At 41.8% G+C, this 14,842-nt stretch overlaps 2 protein-coding genes across 2 annotated transcripts; both read left to right on the forward strand.

Moving 5' to 3' along the window:
• The first annotated feature begins 7,870 nt into the window (after positions 1-7,870).
• Positions 7,871-8,873, forward strand: LOC121811376 (cysteine-rich and transmembrane domain-containing protein WIH2-like). Its single transcript, XM_042212222.1, has 3 exons — positions 7,871-8,050; positions 8,139-8,316; positions 8,639-8,873. Exons 1-3 carry the CDS (start codon positions 7,999-8,001, stop codon positions 8,682-8,684), a joined length of 276 nt encoding a protein of 91 aa, XP_042068156.1. The 5' UTR covers positions 7,871-7,998; the 3' UTR covers positions 8,685-8,873.
• A 2,366-nt stretch (positions 8,874-11,239) lies between these two features.
• On the forward strand, positions 11,240-14,179 carry LOC121810973 (peptide-N4-(N-acetyl-beta-glucosaminyl)asparagine amidase A-like). Its single transcript, XM_042211722.1, has 2 exons — positions 11,240-11,588; positions 11,733-14,179. Exon 2 carries the CDS (start codon positions 12,200-12,202, stop codon positions 14,021-14,023), a length of 1,824 nt encoding a protein of 607 aa, XP_042067656.1. The 5' UTR covers positions 11,240-11,588; positions 11,733-12,199; the 3' UTR covers positions 14,024-14,179.
• The last annotated feature ends 663 nt before the right edge of the window (positions 14,180-14,842 follow it).

The following is a 14,842-nucleotide window of genomic DNA, read 5'->3' on the forward strand; positions in this document are numbered from 1 at the left end:
CATTTGTGCCAACGCACTAATCCATCTATAAATATGAATAATGTTTGAATAGTTATTGATTGGTATAATAAGGCAGTTTTAGGAAGATGAGTATGGTGATTAAGGTGGAAAGAATGAAAGATGTAAATTAAATAAAATAAAATTTGTTTTTCATCTACATACATTAAGCTAAAAAAACTTCATAAATTAATGATTTAAATAAATATTTTCTTGAAAAAGGACGTGATTGATTTAAATAAGAGAGGTCAATAATCAGAATTAAGTACCATTAGTAATAAATCAAGAGATTGATTACGGTCTTCGGAAAATCATTAACATTTAATGATTTTCATTGACCCCTACAGCCTTTAACAGCTGTATCGATCCGTGTCAAGAATTAATTACCGTTGTTAATGTATAATTTCTTGAACCATCACAAATCGTAATAGTATTTCTTTTTATGACCACTATAGATCATATATAAACAGATTGTAAGATATTTTGATGGGTGTCTGTCTGTTTTCAATTTATCTAATTATTTTGTTTTATTTAAGATTAAATTAATGGGGATTTCTCAATATCTTATATTTTGTGGGGTTACAACTTACAAGGCAATCAAAGATCAATCGAGTTCACATGCTTAGATACAACTACAAGTGATGACAATGATAGGTATATATAAGTGGAATGTTGGATTGGCAACAAGGGAGCAATTCATTTGATATTGGCATAAGAAAATGATTTTATTACAACATTACTATCAATCAAATCATGGTTAGAAGAGATTCCTACACTATATATGAGAAGCATGCTTTATGACTTTATGTGTTGTCAAACATCATATCATTAGACCAAATGGTCATACCCATCACACCATGCTTGCAAATCACTATCAACTAGGACACAGCTCACTAAATATTTGTGGAAATAACCTTGACATCTAGTAGTACTACTATTAATTAAGCATGCTTAACATGGGTTGATTCAAAGATGACTGATCCCTGAGTAGTTTTCCTTCTATATAGTTATCAAATCAACACATATATTCCCAAAGAAATTGGAGAATTGCTCCATGTTTATCTCACTCGTGCGTTTGTTGTCCATCGGGCTTTCGACTCTTCTATCGATTGAATTCTTCTATTCGTTTCATTGTGGATATTCGACCTGATACAACATTAATTGTTTTTTCAGGAATTTAATTTTCGTCACTTATAAAGTGGATACATTTTGGATGACCGGACTTAAAAGAGATTGTTAGGTTCGTGGCCATGTGACTTGGCTCGAGGTTCGGGTGAGATGGTTCAGCTTCGAGCATAGGCTCGGGTATAACAGAAAGGCAGCCATGCATGCGGTTGGAGAGTCGGTTACAACTAACAAGTTTCTCAACGGTGCACAGCAGCTCTAGGCGTTTGCATGGGAGTATATATGCAGAGGGAAGCTGCTCATTTTCATCATGGATGTGAGGAGAATCAAAGAGGGAAGAAGAGAGAAATACTTGTGCTCGTATCTTGAGTGTAGATAGCGTGTGTGTATTGTTCTTCATTCCTAGTTGTGTTTCCTATTGTAAATCTCCATCTATTGCTGTGAATAAACTCATCATATAGTTTCCCGTGGATGTAGGTTTGATTTAAACCGAACCACGTAAAATCCTTGTGTTGCTTCGTTGATTGATTGTTCTTTGTTTCGTCGCCATCACCAAGAAACTACAGAGATAATGGAATAATGGATGATAGTGGATTTGGGTTTCATGATATTTTTTTAACTTTAGTCAATTCTTGGATTACACTTAAATTAATCTTTTAACTAATGTATGTATCTGTCTGTATAGTAAACTTGGATTAAACTAATACATGCAGACCCATTCACCATATTCCACATGTCCAAAATAATTAGTATTTGTAAACTACCCTCATTTCATGCTTATTACATAATCTAGGGTCCTCCCATAATTTATTCTCCATTGTTCGAATTTTTTTATTCTATTTTTATTTAATCAATTGTTACGTTTCCCTGGTTGAAACTTGAAACGTATGTAGCCATATTGGGGATTTTGGTACGTTTTCTAAATATGAAGGGATTTCGTGCAAATTTTTATTATGGGATATTTTTCTGCATTGTCAAAAAGAGCATATGAAATGTTTCTTACTACTACCAGTTATATATTATTCCAATACATTCAAAGCCCAAAATAGTCTTATATGGGAGTGGGCTTTATATTTGAAAATAGACTTCTTTATTGAGCCAAACTTAGAAAAACCATTTTTCACATTCACATTTCTTAGAAATTTATTATCGCACTGGAAAAGAGGAGTACTAATTATCTAATAAATTAATAATAATAATAATAATAATAATAATAATAAAATTATTTACAAAAAGATGTACACCACTTTTACGAAAATCAGCCCAACAACTATTTAACAAGACATAAGTTTGCCATATTCAATTGATTAGTAAGAAAATAGCACTAGTATCATTAATTAAATATTATGAGACCATTTGAATGTGAAACTAATCAAGATAGGGTTCAATCTTTATTATTCTCTCATCCAAAAAAAAACACATTTTATCGTTATGAGATATCCATAAAAAATAGTCTCATTTATAAAAATATAATGTTTCTCTCTCATATTTTACCAATTTTTTCTCATCTCTTCCTTATTTTACTTACTTTTTCTCCATATATCTCTTACTGGAGTATATTTTTTTTCCTTCAATCTTACTTTACCAAATTTTCATTTAAAACTCGTACCGTCAACAAATGAGATTATTTTTTGTGAACGGAGGGAGCAATAAATATATTTGTATTGTTTTAGCAATAGTATTAAAAAAATATCATAATATTTGGTCCATTATTTCAGATATTCAATCTAGAAAGGTGGGTGATTTTGAATTTTTATGGGTATCTAGAATGATTTTTTTAAAGAGGGTATCTAGTGGGTTTAGATATGTTGAAGAGTCCTAGATTCTAAGAGCATCTGCAACGGTGAGCAGGACGGCGTTCGTCCGTCCATGCCAGTGGCACGGAGACGTTGTCCGCCGCTGCGCTCGCGCCATTGGCACGGCGCTGCTCGATGCATCGAGCACGTCCGTGCCAGCGAGCAGGTGACGTGGTCGGCGCTGATTGGGCAACGACATAGCCGTTGCATTTGAAATTTTTTTTTTAAATAAAATCGGTTTTTAATTAAAAAAACCGATTAAAAAATATTTTTTTCCACTTCCCAAAAAAATATATCCGTTTTCTACCCACTTTTTATTTTTAAATTTTTTTCCCCAAAAAATACACATTTTCATCTATAAATACCCTCACTTTCACCCCAAAAAATTCACACCATACTACACAATTCTCATCTATATTCTCTCATTGTCATTCTCATCTACATTCTCTCATCTCCATTCTCAATCTTTCTTCCACTCCTACAACATAACAATGTCCGGATTGGTTCGTGCCAATCCGGTGATCACTATTGGTGGCGCATCTGTCGCCGGTACAATGAAAACCGGTCGGAGGGAACAATAGAGCGCAACGAGAGTATGGTGCGCAACGCCATCTACCGAGCCAACGAAGAAATCCGAAAGTTTCAGGGGTATTACCTCCAGGAAGAGCTGTCGGCGGGGAGCGGCCGGAGCGAAGTCGACGTCATCACTGCCTCGATGAACACCTACCAATCCATGAACTACAAGCCGTTCAAGTACCTCAACATTTGGTAGGAGACGCGGTCGCATCTGAAGTACAGGAGAGGCGTTACATCCTCCTCTAGCGGCTCCTCCAAACGGTCAAGGTCCGTATCCCTATCCGATGCCGGCTCCGAAGACGTGGTTAGTCAACTCGCCGGAGCTAACTTGGGTAGCCCCGACGCCGGCTCGAGCGGTTCCCGACGCCGGCTCGAGCGGTTCCCAACGCCGACCACAGGGAAGGAAGAAGGCGGCGGCCAACCGCCGTCGTGCCGCGACTCCATCCGGCGATGCTCCCGAACCCGCTCCCGTTCCCGTGCCTTATGCGCCACCTCCACCCCCCACTAACTCGTTGTGGGGGATTTTGGCCCAACTCAATATGGCCGATAGGTCAACTATGACCCCACACAACTTTGATCGCACGAGGCCATGATATTGGGCCTCCAAAAACAATTGGGGGTAGTGCTGCCGGATGAATAGTCTTCCACGGGGATATTTTTAGGATTTTAATTATGTAATTTTTAATTTTTAGTATTTTAATTATGTAATTTTTATTTTTTAGGATTTTAATTTTGTTTTTTTATTTTATTTGTAATTTGTAATATTATTTCAGTTTTTTAATGAATTTTAATATTATGGAAATGTTTGTATTTAAATTGAATAATAGAATGGTGGGACCCTTGGGCTTGACCTTGCGGAAGAGCACAGCTGTGGGTGTTGTGCTATTGCCTAAAAGTATGCATAAAAAGTGGGGCCGGGCCCACAACCGTGCTCGTTGGCAAGAGCACGGATATGGGTGCTCTAAAGGCAATTGTCCACATCAAATACGCTGCTTCTTTATTGAACTTCTAAAGAGGAAACAACCAAGAAACATCATTTACGAATATGTTCTTCCCCAAAATGTTCTTCCCCAAAATCTGACCTTCATAAGCAAATAAATCTTCCCAGGAAACAAAAGTGGACAGAGACCTAGTAACAATATACTACTATATATTATTCGGTTTTCCTAGGTAAGAATGTATTCTTAATCTAGTAGTAGTATTATACTAGTATGTCAAAATTATGTATTTTCTGAATATATGATAAATATACAGTATATTCCAGAATAAAATATGTAGACTACAAAATTAAAGGATATGAAATTTGGTGTGAATTTAGTCAAGATTCTTATGATTTGTATAAAACTATTATTGTTTGGACCTTAATTTTGTGAATGTTTTACCCAAATTTCAGGGATTAAATATATGGAGTTACATTATGGCTAAACAATAATGAATTTAATACAAGTTTATTATAATTTCGGTTCAATTTTATTTCAATTTACTGATTTTTTCCTCGTAACGATAAAACGTGGACTGGTATACTAATTTATAATTTTATTGAAGCTATAAATTGTAATAATGTACGTATATTTTTTAAATGGGGCAAGATGGAATTTAAATCATTGAGGACGAGGGCATCCAAGTTATTTTAGTTAATTTATCTTCTGACTACAATTAATATTTATTTTATAATTGATATTTAAATTTAATAAAACCTCGTGTGGTCATGGGTGATTTAGCATCAATCTATATTAAAAAAAAATTTATTTGACGAGTGACAATTGGAGAAAGTTAGTGGATAATAATATGACATAATTAATGGATTAATAAAATATGCCCTTACTATATAAATTCATTTATTTGAGGGTCAGGTATAGTTGCTTACCTGCACTGGCACAAATCTGCCCTGCATACTATCTTAAATAAAATAAACAAATTAAAATTTTATTAGTACCTATACATTGAAATAACTTTTCTTTGACTTAGCATACAAAGAAATTTTATACTTTCATAGAGTCATTGCCATTTAATATCTATGAAAAATGCAGGCTTATACCCACGAAATTAAAAATGCAGGCTTATACTATAATTCTTCTCTATCTTATTCTTAATTTGCGATTTCATATCACGTTGACTTTTAGTAGTATCTGGCTTTAATTTAATGTTATACACCCAATTAAATTAGTTCTAGACTTCTAGTAGTACTAGTATTATATTTCTTCACCAGTTCTTCACGTATATATTCAAGTTAATTGGTACTCCCAAAAACTCTATTAACATGGAATAGATCTTAAAAAGATAAAAATATCCAACTCTACCAAATTCACCTCAATCGTATTTGGAGGAGGTTGCTGATGAACGAAACAATTTGTTAATATGCTTTGAATCTATATAATTTGCCGCCAGCCAAACGGCTATACTATGTTTCTGCTTCTGCATTGGATCATACTTTCTCCATCCCTAAAAAATATATACTTTGGGTTCGGCACGAGCTATGGCTGGCCTATTAGGGCATCCGCAGTGGTGCGGATGTCCCGGCGGAATTCCCGGCGGAATTCTCACTGCCACGTCATAAAGACTTCCCACTGCTCTGCCACGTCATACGGAATTCCCACATAAAAAAAATTCACAAATTCACAAATTAACCAATTTCCGGAAGTAAAGAATTTACGGAATTAAAATTTCGACGCGAATACGGAGAAAACGAACACACGTTATTAAAAAAAACATACTTTATTAAAAAAAATACATAATTAATTTTAAAAAGTACATTATTTTTAAAATAAAAACCGGCTCCTCACTCATCGGATTCCTAGCCGCCGGTTCCCTCGCCGTCCCCACCGCCGCCCCTCTCGCTGTCGCTATCCGTCATCGCGTCGAACCCCAAGTCGAGGCGCATACTGTTGAGGAGGGGTCTAAGCTTCCGCTTGTAGTGGGGGTCGGTCGCCGAGCGCCATTCCTGCATCGCACGTAACAAGGCGTCATGTGCGGCGATGCGGGGATAGGAGGGGTTCTCGGGATCCTGCTCGTTCTGGGTGGGTGCTGCCGATTGGGCCCCGGCGGAGGCGGATCCGCTGGGACTTTCCCTCGACAAACGCGTCGTGGCCCTTTGCCCAATCGGGCGACGGCGGCGGGCGGAGGATGTGAGAGTGGGGAACTCTGAATCGGCGGGGGGAGTTCAGTGGAACCAGCACTGCTGCTGTAATCTCCGGATGCGCTGATCCTCGTCCGCTTCGGCCAGCCGGATTCCACACCCGCACTGAACTTGGGCGAATCCTGCACCGCGAGATACACATCCCAATATTTGAATTCTCTGAAGCCCTTTTCGGAGTCGGGGGAACTGCTGGTGAGACAGCAGCTTCATATCCTCGACGGACATGCCGCTGGTGGCCGAGCGGAGGTTGTTTGTGTAAATGCCGGCAAATCGGCTGGGCGGCTTCTTCAACCGATCCCACTGTTTCCGGCATTGCTCGGAGTTGTGGGGCTTCCCCGCCGCGTCAGCAGCGTACGTCGGGCCGCCCCGTCCCCTACCCCTCCCTGGCCCTGGCCTCCCCCATCTTCTCTGTCGCCGGCGGAGTCTCTCGGATCGGAGAGAAAGGCCCAACTCATCGAACGAGAACGTGTTGACGCCAGCGAACTGAGTGTCGAGAGGAGGACTCACCGAGTTGTCTGTCGATAGTAAGTCCATAAAGGGCCGATAGACGTTGTCCACCGGCGATTGGGGGACCGGCGGCCTACTCCCCCCTGAAGCGCCAGGCGATCCATGCATCATCCCAGGCATCATCATCCCCGACATCTGGGGCATCATCCCCGGCATCTGGGGCATCATCTCATACCACTGTGGGTACATGTTGTAGTATCCTGGCATCATGCCCGATGGCATTTGAGATTGGGGCAGCATCCCCGGAATTTGGGACATCGACTGGGAAAATTGCGTACTTCTGCAGATGGGAAAATGCGGCACCAGTGAATCGCTCGAGGCGGGAGAAGAATCGCTATCGTGGTGCTCCATTGATGATTCGAAAGAAAGGTATTTAGAGAGAGAGATACTCGTTAAAACAAGTAGAGCGAATGAAATGAAGTTCAACGGGATGTATTTATAGAAAATCAAAAAAAAAATTAATGCAAAGGCCGGAATTCCGTGCGGAATTCCGTGACAGTCCATGCAATGGCGGACGTCAGGACGGAATTCCGCGGAAGGCAACGGACCTGCGACGTCCTCTTCCGAATTACGTATCCGCGCGTGTGTGGCCTAATGGAGGACGTCCGCCACGAAATTCCGCCACGTCTGTGGGAATTCCGCGTCGAAGTCCGCCATTGCGGATGCTCTTACCATTGGAGATGCTCTAAAGATAAATACAATTAAAAAACAAATATTTTCTCCTTTCGGTTTCACCTTTATATGAAGAACTCCCCATCAACACAATATCGTTCGTTTTCCAGAAATTCTCTCTCTGCGCTCTGCAAATTCGAAAGTCAATTCCTTCATACTTTATCGGTGAAGAGAGAAATTCTATAGATCATGAGTTATTACAATCAGAATCAGCCCCCAGTCGGTGTGCCTCCGCCTCAAGGTAAGTAGCGGTTTCGAATTCAGATATTCTGCTTTTTTTTTCAAAATTTTCACCAAATCATGTTATTTTTTTGGATTCTGGTGTGTAGGATACCCGCCGGAGGGCTACCCAAAGGATGCGTATCCGCCGGCTGGATACCCGCCGCAGGGTTATCCGCAGGGCGGCTACCCGCCGCAGGGGTATCCGCCGCAGTATGCACCGCAGTACGGCGCGCCGCCTCCGCAACAGCAACAACAGCAGTCCAGTACCGGATTCATGGAAGGATGGTGAGTTTATACTTCCGATCGCCTAATTTTATCTGTGAGATTTTTTGTTGATTTGATTGATCTGATTCTGCGTTCCGTTTCTAGATCCGCGGATCTGAATTTCGTTTGTAAAAATTTGTGAGTTGCCGATGAGTCAACGCGGCAACCGACTGCGTTAACTCACCTTCCGTTATGAATTCGCTGCAAATCCTAATTATTCTTATTTTAGGATACAATTTGCTCAGATTGAGTTCTCTATTGTTTTTTCGTTTTTCTCTTTTTAAATTGCCAACGCAATTTTTTACATGACTTTAAATGTACTTTAAATTGTATTTTTTTGCAGTTTGGCTGCTCTCTGCTGCTGTTGTCTCCTTGATGCTTGCTTTTAATGAGGGATGAAGAAGCTCTGAGAAGAAGGGATTTGATTTCTTGGGAAAAGAATTGAGATATTGGCTTTCTGGATTCTATACCAAAACCATAATCGTTATCTGCATCTTTTGTTTTTTGCTCTATTTAAATAATTGCCGGACTTAACTTCGATTTGTGAGTAATGAATTCTTTTTTTATGCTGTTGGAAATTCCAATTCATGTTGCATTGTCGTTTTCTTCTAGGCGTAAATGGTTTAGGGCATTAGCAATGGGGCGCCCTAAGGCGCGCCCTATGGCGCGCCACGTCAGCAGTTTTATCCTCCTACCTCCCCACCTGCAGTGGGGCGCCCTAAGGCGCGCCCTAAGGCGCGCCCTATGGCGCGCCACATCATCATTTTATTTATTTGTTTAATTGATTTAAATGTTTTCAACTAACAATTAATAACGAGTAAATAAAAAGGTCGAAATAACAAACGGGGACACATTAATAAAAAAAGAAGTTACACCGTTCAACTTACAAAAAAAAAAACTAAGTCGGTGCAATTCCCAACTTCCGACGCAGTTCATCTATCAATGCCCGGAGGTATTCGGCTTCGTCGGGGTCGGTACACTTCTTGAGGGCCTTGTGCGTCTCCAACAACGTCCTCGCCATCGACGCTGTCGCCAACGACGAATACACTTCGGCTGCCTGGGGCGGGAGCATTTCCGGGAGCGGAGGTGGGGTTGCAGCGGTCGAGGATGAGGTCGCGGCCGCCTTCCCTTTGGCCTTCGCAGCCTTGACGCCGGGAGGACGTCGGGAGGACATCGGTGTGCCGGAACCGCTGTCGTCCACGTACAACCGGTTGAGGTCAACCGGTTGATTGCCGCTGCCGCTGCTCGTGTAACCACCAACTTCGGTGGTCTTCATCCTCTTTGGCGCACTAGTGTGCAGAATTCCACCTTGGAATTTCTGCTTGTCCCTCAAAAGCGTCCAGATGGCCTCGTGCTTGAACTCGCCGAACATCGACCGGTACGACAATATCGCTTTAGCACGCACGTCTTCCCAGCTCTCGCCGCTCCCCTGTGCCCGCGCGCACTTCTCGAACTCCGCCGCGTACAAGTTCACTTGCTTCTTCACTTGATCCCAGTGCTTGCGGAGTTGCTCACGCTTGCGCTTGTACGCGTTCGGCGGCTTGGCCGCATTGTAGAGGTCGGCGATGCGCTCCCAGTACGCGAACTGCCTCTGGTTGTTCGCGAATATCGGATCTTCCGATATATCTACCCAACACCGGGCCAAAATGAGAGTTTCCTCGTCGGTGTAGTTTGTACGACCGGGGGCGTACTCATCGCAATCACCGGGAGGCGGCAACTTCTGCACTAAACATAGGACTATTTGGACTTGAAGCCATTTCGTAGTAATTATGTAAATGTAAGTTTCGAAAGTGAAATTGTGAAATGAAATGTAAAACGAATGAACTCTATTTATAAAACAACCAAACCGCGTGCCATCGTCCGCGACCTATCGTCCGTGTACGCCACAATGGGGAGGACGATGGCGCGCCCGATGCCTATCGTCCGCAGCCATCGTCCGTGTACGCCACAATGGGGCGGACGATGGCGCGGACGATAGGCATCGGGCGCGCCATCCTCCGCGCCCTTAGTATCGGCCGCGACGATCGTCCGCGACCTATCGTCCGTATCCGCAATGGGCGCGGACGATCGATGGCGCGGACGATGCGCGCCATCGGGCGTGCCATCGTCCGCCCATTGCGGATGGCCTTATCGTTGATATGTTGTTTTAATATCGTTTTCATCGTTATCTTTCGTCTTTTCATTCTTTTGAATATTTATTTTTTATTTTATTAGACGTTGAGAAATCTCTCTTTCGCAAATTGTGTAAATCTCACATGTTAAATTTTTTTTATTGGTTAAATTGCAAGATGTTATAGATGGGTTTTGTTAAAGAGTGACTGCCTTTCCTTTTCTTTCAATAACAATAGTTCACTTTTATTATAAATGATAAATGGTTTATTATAAATGTTATAGATGGGTTTTGTTAAAGAGTGACTGCCTTTCCTTTTCTTTCAATAACAATAGTTCACTTTTATTATAAATGATAAATGGTTTATTATAAATGATAAATGGTAAGTACAATGGAACTACTAATAAATAAAAGTAGGACATTTACTTCGCAAATTTTTTCTATCTCGCATTTTCTTACTTTTCTTAAAATTCGTGCCTAGTCAATTGTAGACTTGTATTGTGTGGGTAAGAGGAATTATCCAATAGGTATCTAGGAATGTGCTCCAACCACGCTATCGTTGCATTTCTCTCTCAGTTTAAACAAATAATTGCAACTATATGATTAGTGGAGTATTACAAAAATACAAAGTTGCAAACTGAGCTGTAGTGCATTAGTTGAGAATGACAACTTTGAATGGAAGACTACTTATTAGTATATCGTTGTGACAACTTTGAATGGAAGATATTCTTTTTAGAGGCCAACTTCTAACGTTTACTCGAAGGAGTCGAGTGGAACTAGTTGGCTAGTTATTTATATACTCATTTGTGTATATTATATTTTAGAGTTGTATGAAGCATTGTTCAATTAATAACTTGAATTTTGTTCTTCACGTTCTTGATATTTTGTTTCGAATCCTAGTAGTGCGCTCGTTTCGTAACAGTATATCGACATATTGTTTGAACTCTCACATTTATGGGTAGGTCATTCTATTCAATCAAATGCTAAAATAGATTATTCATCGAAGGGGAGTTTAAGGACTCTAACGATGTTCCGTCAACAATTTTATTTGAAGACCAACCACGCCACCAATTCGTCCTATTCATTCTCAGCCTATGTCCCTTCGACCATTAAGTTAGATGTTCGAGTCGTTATCCTGGAAGTAGCCATATCAACTTCTGATGTTAAAAGAGAAGTATATAAGGTATGTGCCCATGATATCTTGTTGAAGCTTCAAATTGTAGTCAAGTATGAAGATTGGATACGTTGGTAATTTTGAAGCTCATTTCTTGGCAAGAGTGGTCCATGATTCTCTATCTCTTAGGTAAAAATTCATTTCATGTCACAGTGTGTGATGGATATGGACATATGGTAACGGAAGAAGAAGAAGAAATGAAGGATACTTGATGCCTACCTAAATGTGGGTGTTTCCTTGAAAATTAAATGACTCGCAAACTAAGTTGAAGATATATGTTAGGTGGTGACTTGACAAGGATTGCAATTTAATTAGTATCGCATTCTTCCTTTGATAATTAAGTTGGGATTTGATACATCATTACATAACAATGACAATATATAGTAACATGACAATAGAGTACAAAATGTTTTCTTTCGATTGATTCGTGATTTGAAACATCTTTTCAAAACTCTGGCATAATATTGTTGGATAATCACTATGTTATTACTCAACTCCAAAAAAAATCCATTGATTCTCACTTCAATTTGTACATTTTGTTAAAATTTAATTTGTTAAGAGAAACAATACCACTAATAATACTGCCATCTCCAAACGGTCATTACATTTTCCCTCCATCAATGGCTTCCACAGTTATCTCTCTCCTCCTCCTCATCCTCATCCTGACACTCCACCCAGCACCACTCTCCGCCGCCGCCAACCTCCACCGCACAACAACTCTATTCACCTCACAGCCCGACCTCGAGCTCACCTCTTCCGCCGCCGCCGCCGCCGCCGCCCCTCCCACCACCTATTTCGAAGTCACCAAACCAATCCCCCTCCCCGCCTCCAAACCCTGCTCCCACCTCCTCCTCCAGCACGACTTCGCCGCCACCTACGGCCACCCTCCGGTCCTCGCCGATTACACTCCGCCGTCGCACTGCTCCTCCAAAAACTTCTCCAAAATCGTCCTCGAGTGGACCGCCACGTGCAAGGGCAGGCAATTCGACCGAATCTTCGGCGTCTGGATAGGCGGCGCTGAAGTCCTCCGCAGCTGCACCGCCGAGCCAAAATCCACCGGAATTGTCTGGACAGTGAAGAAGGACATCACAAGGTACTACTCTCTCCTCACCACCAACCAAACCCTAGCTGTTTATTTGGGGAACATCGTCGATTCCACCTACACCGGCGTCTACCACGTCAACATCACTATCCATTTCTACCCCGCCGATTCAACCGGAGCCGGGGCCGGTCCCGGATCCGACTTCATCGCTGATTTAATCCTGCCGATTTCGAGGAATTTGCCTCTCAACGATGGATTATGGTTTGAAATCGAGAACTCGACTCATGTGGAATCGAAGAAATTCAAAATTCCTTTGAATACATACAGAGCTGTGTTGGAGATTTATGTATCCTTCCACGAAAACGATGAATTCTGGTATGGAAATCCCCCAAATGAGTACATCTCCGCCAATAACCTCACCGGCATCCCCGGCAACGGACCGTTCCGCGAGGTCGTCGTGAAATTAGACGGCTCCGTCGTCGGCGCCGTCTGGCCATTCACCGTGATCTACACCGGCGGAGTGAATCCCCTCCTCTGGCGTCCGATCACCGGAATCGGCTCCTTCGATCTACCCACCTACGACGTCGAAATCACCCCCTTTCTAGGGAAATTACTGGATAACAAGGCTCACAATCTCGAATTCACCGTCACAAACGCCTTAAATGTTTGGTACATCGATGCGAATCTCCATATATGGATCGATAAAAAAAGCGTTAGAACACACGGGAAGCTCCTGCACCACAGCGACTCCCTCCTCTCCCTATCCACACTCTCCAACTCCACCGGCTCCGACGGCGCGTTCGCCACAAACGCCACCCGCACCATCCTCTCCACCGGCGTCGTGACCTCGTCCCACGGCGACGTCGCCACAACCTCCCGCCGAGAGCTCCGGTACACTAACACGATGACAATGTCGAACGACGGGAACGCTCAGACGCTCGACCAGGTGACCAATGTGGACACCAGCGTCGACATTGATCACCACCGCGACCCCCCTCCGCCTTCCACGAAGGTGGAGAGGAGGTTCAGCATTTGGTACACCTCCGACAATGCCGACAACGGGGACGGGAGCTACGAGTCGGTGTCGAACGTGACGCTGGGGTTCGAGGAGAGGGTGGGGAGGGGCGGGGAGACAAGGAGGGTGAGGAACGTGCAAGGCGCGGAGGGGTCGATGTTGGTGAAGGGGAACATGGTGGTGAGGGGATTGGGGAGTACGCAGCAGGAGTATGGGTATACAAGTGATGAATGGTGCTATTTTAGGAATGTGAGTAGCTCCAACTACACTATTCTTCATGATGAAGTTAGCCGTGACTGTGTGTATCATCGTTGCTGGGATTATCTTGCGAGGAGGAGCTCTCTTGGATCTATATGTGGTGGTGTGAAGAAAGGGGGGCTTCTTTGATTTTGATTTTGATTTTGATTTCCTGCGGTCCTTGTGATTATGTATGCATTGGGGCTTTTAAATGTAAATAATGAGTGACTCGAACCTCGAAGCCATCGAGCAAGTTAGAGTCCGACTTATATACAATTAAATAAAGTGGAAACGCCATAAATATTACTCCATCCGTCCCCCAAAATTCGTCACCATTTGACCCGGCACGAGTTTTAATAAATGTAATAGAAAGTGAGTTGAAAAAGTTGGTGACATGTGGGTCCTACTTTTATATATTAGTTTTATAATAAAATGTGAGTGTGAATGAATTAGTGGAATGTAGGGTCCACTACCAAAAATGGTAAAAGTGAAAGGCGACAAATTTTTAGGGATGGACGAAAAAGGAAATAGGTGACAAATTTTCAGGGACGGAGGGAGTACTCCACATTAAAAATTTGGCATTTAGAGTGTCATTTGGCTTATTTATTGATATTCAAACTTCTTTACTTCGTTTTATCCAAGAATTTATAATCTGGCTTCTAAAAATAGAGACATTTGAAACAACACAGATTTTAATATAAAATTAGTAAAGTAATAGAGATAGAAAGAAAAATATGTTAATAAAAAATGAGTCACACCTTATTAGAGATAAATTTTTTTCCTTAAATACGTTTCTATTTTTAAAGAGATAAATAAAAAAAAGTTTCTATTTTCAGGGTGCAGACGAAGTACTAATTTTGTAGACGTAAGGCAACAAAGTCCAAATAGGTCTAAGCATAAAACTATTGTTGCCCTATTTCGACTAAAAATGTTACTAATAGACCGACAATCTCGTTTCAGGTTATATTT

This window comes from Salvia splendens, chromosome 7 (assembly GCF_004379255.2).
Source record: "Salvia splendens isolate huo1 chromosome 7, SspV2, whole genome shotgun sequence".
NCBI lineage: Eukaryota > Viridiplantae > Streptophyta > Magnoliopsida > Lamiales > Lamiaceae > Salvia > Salvia splendens.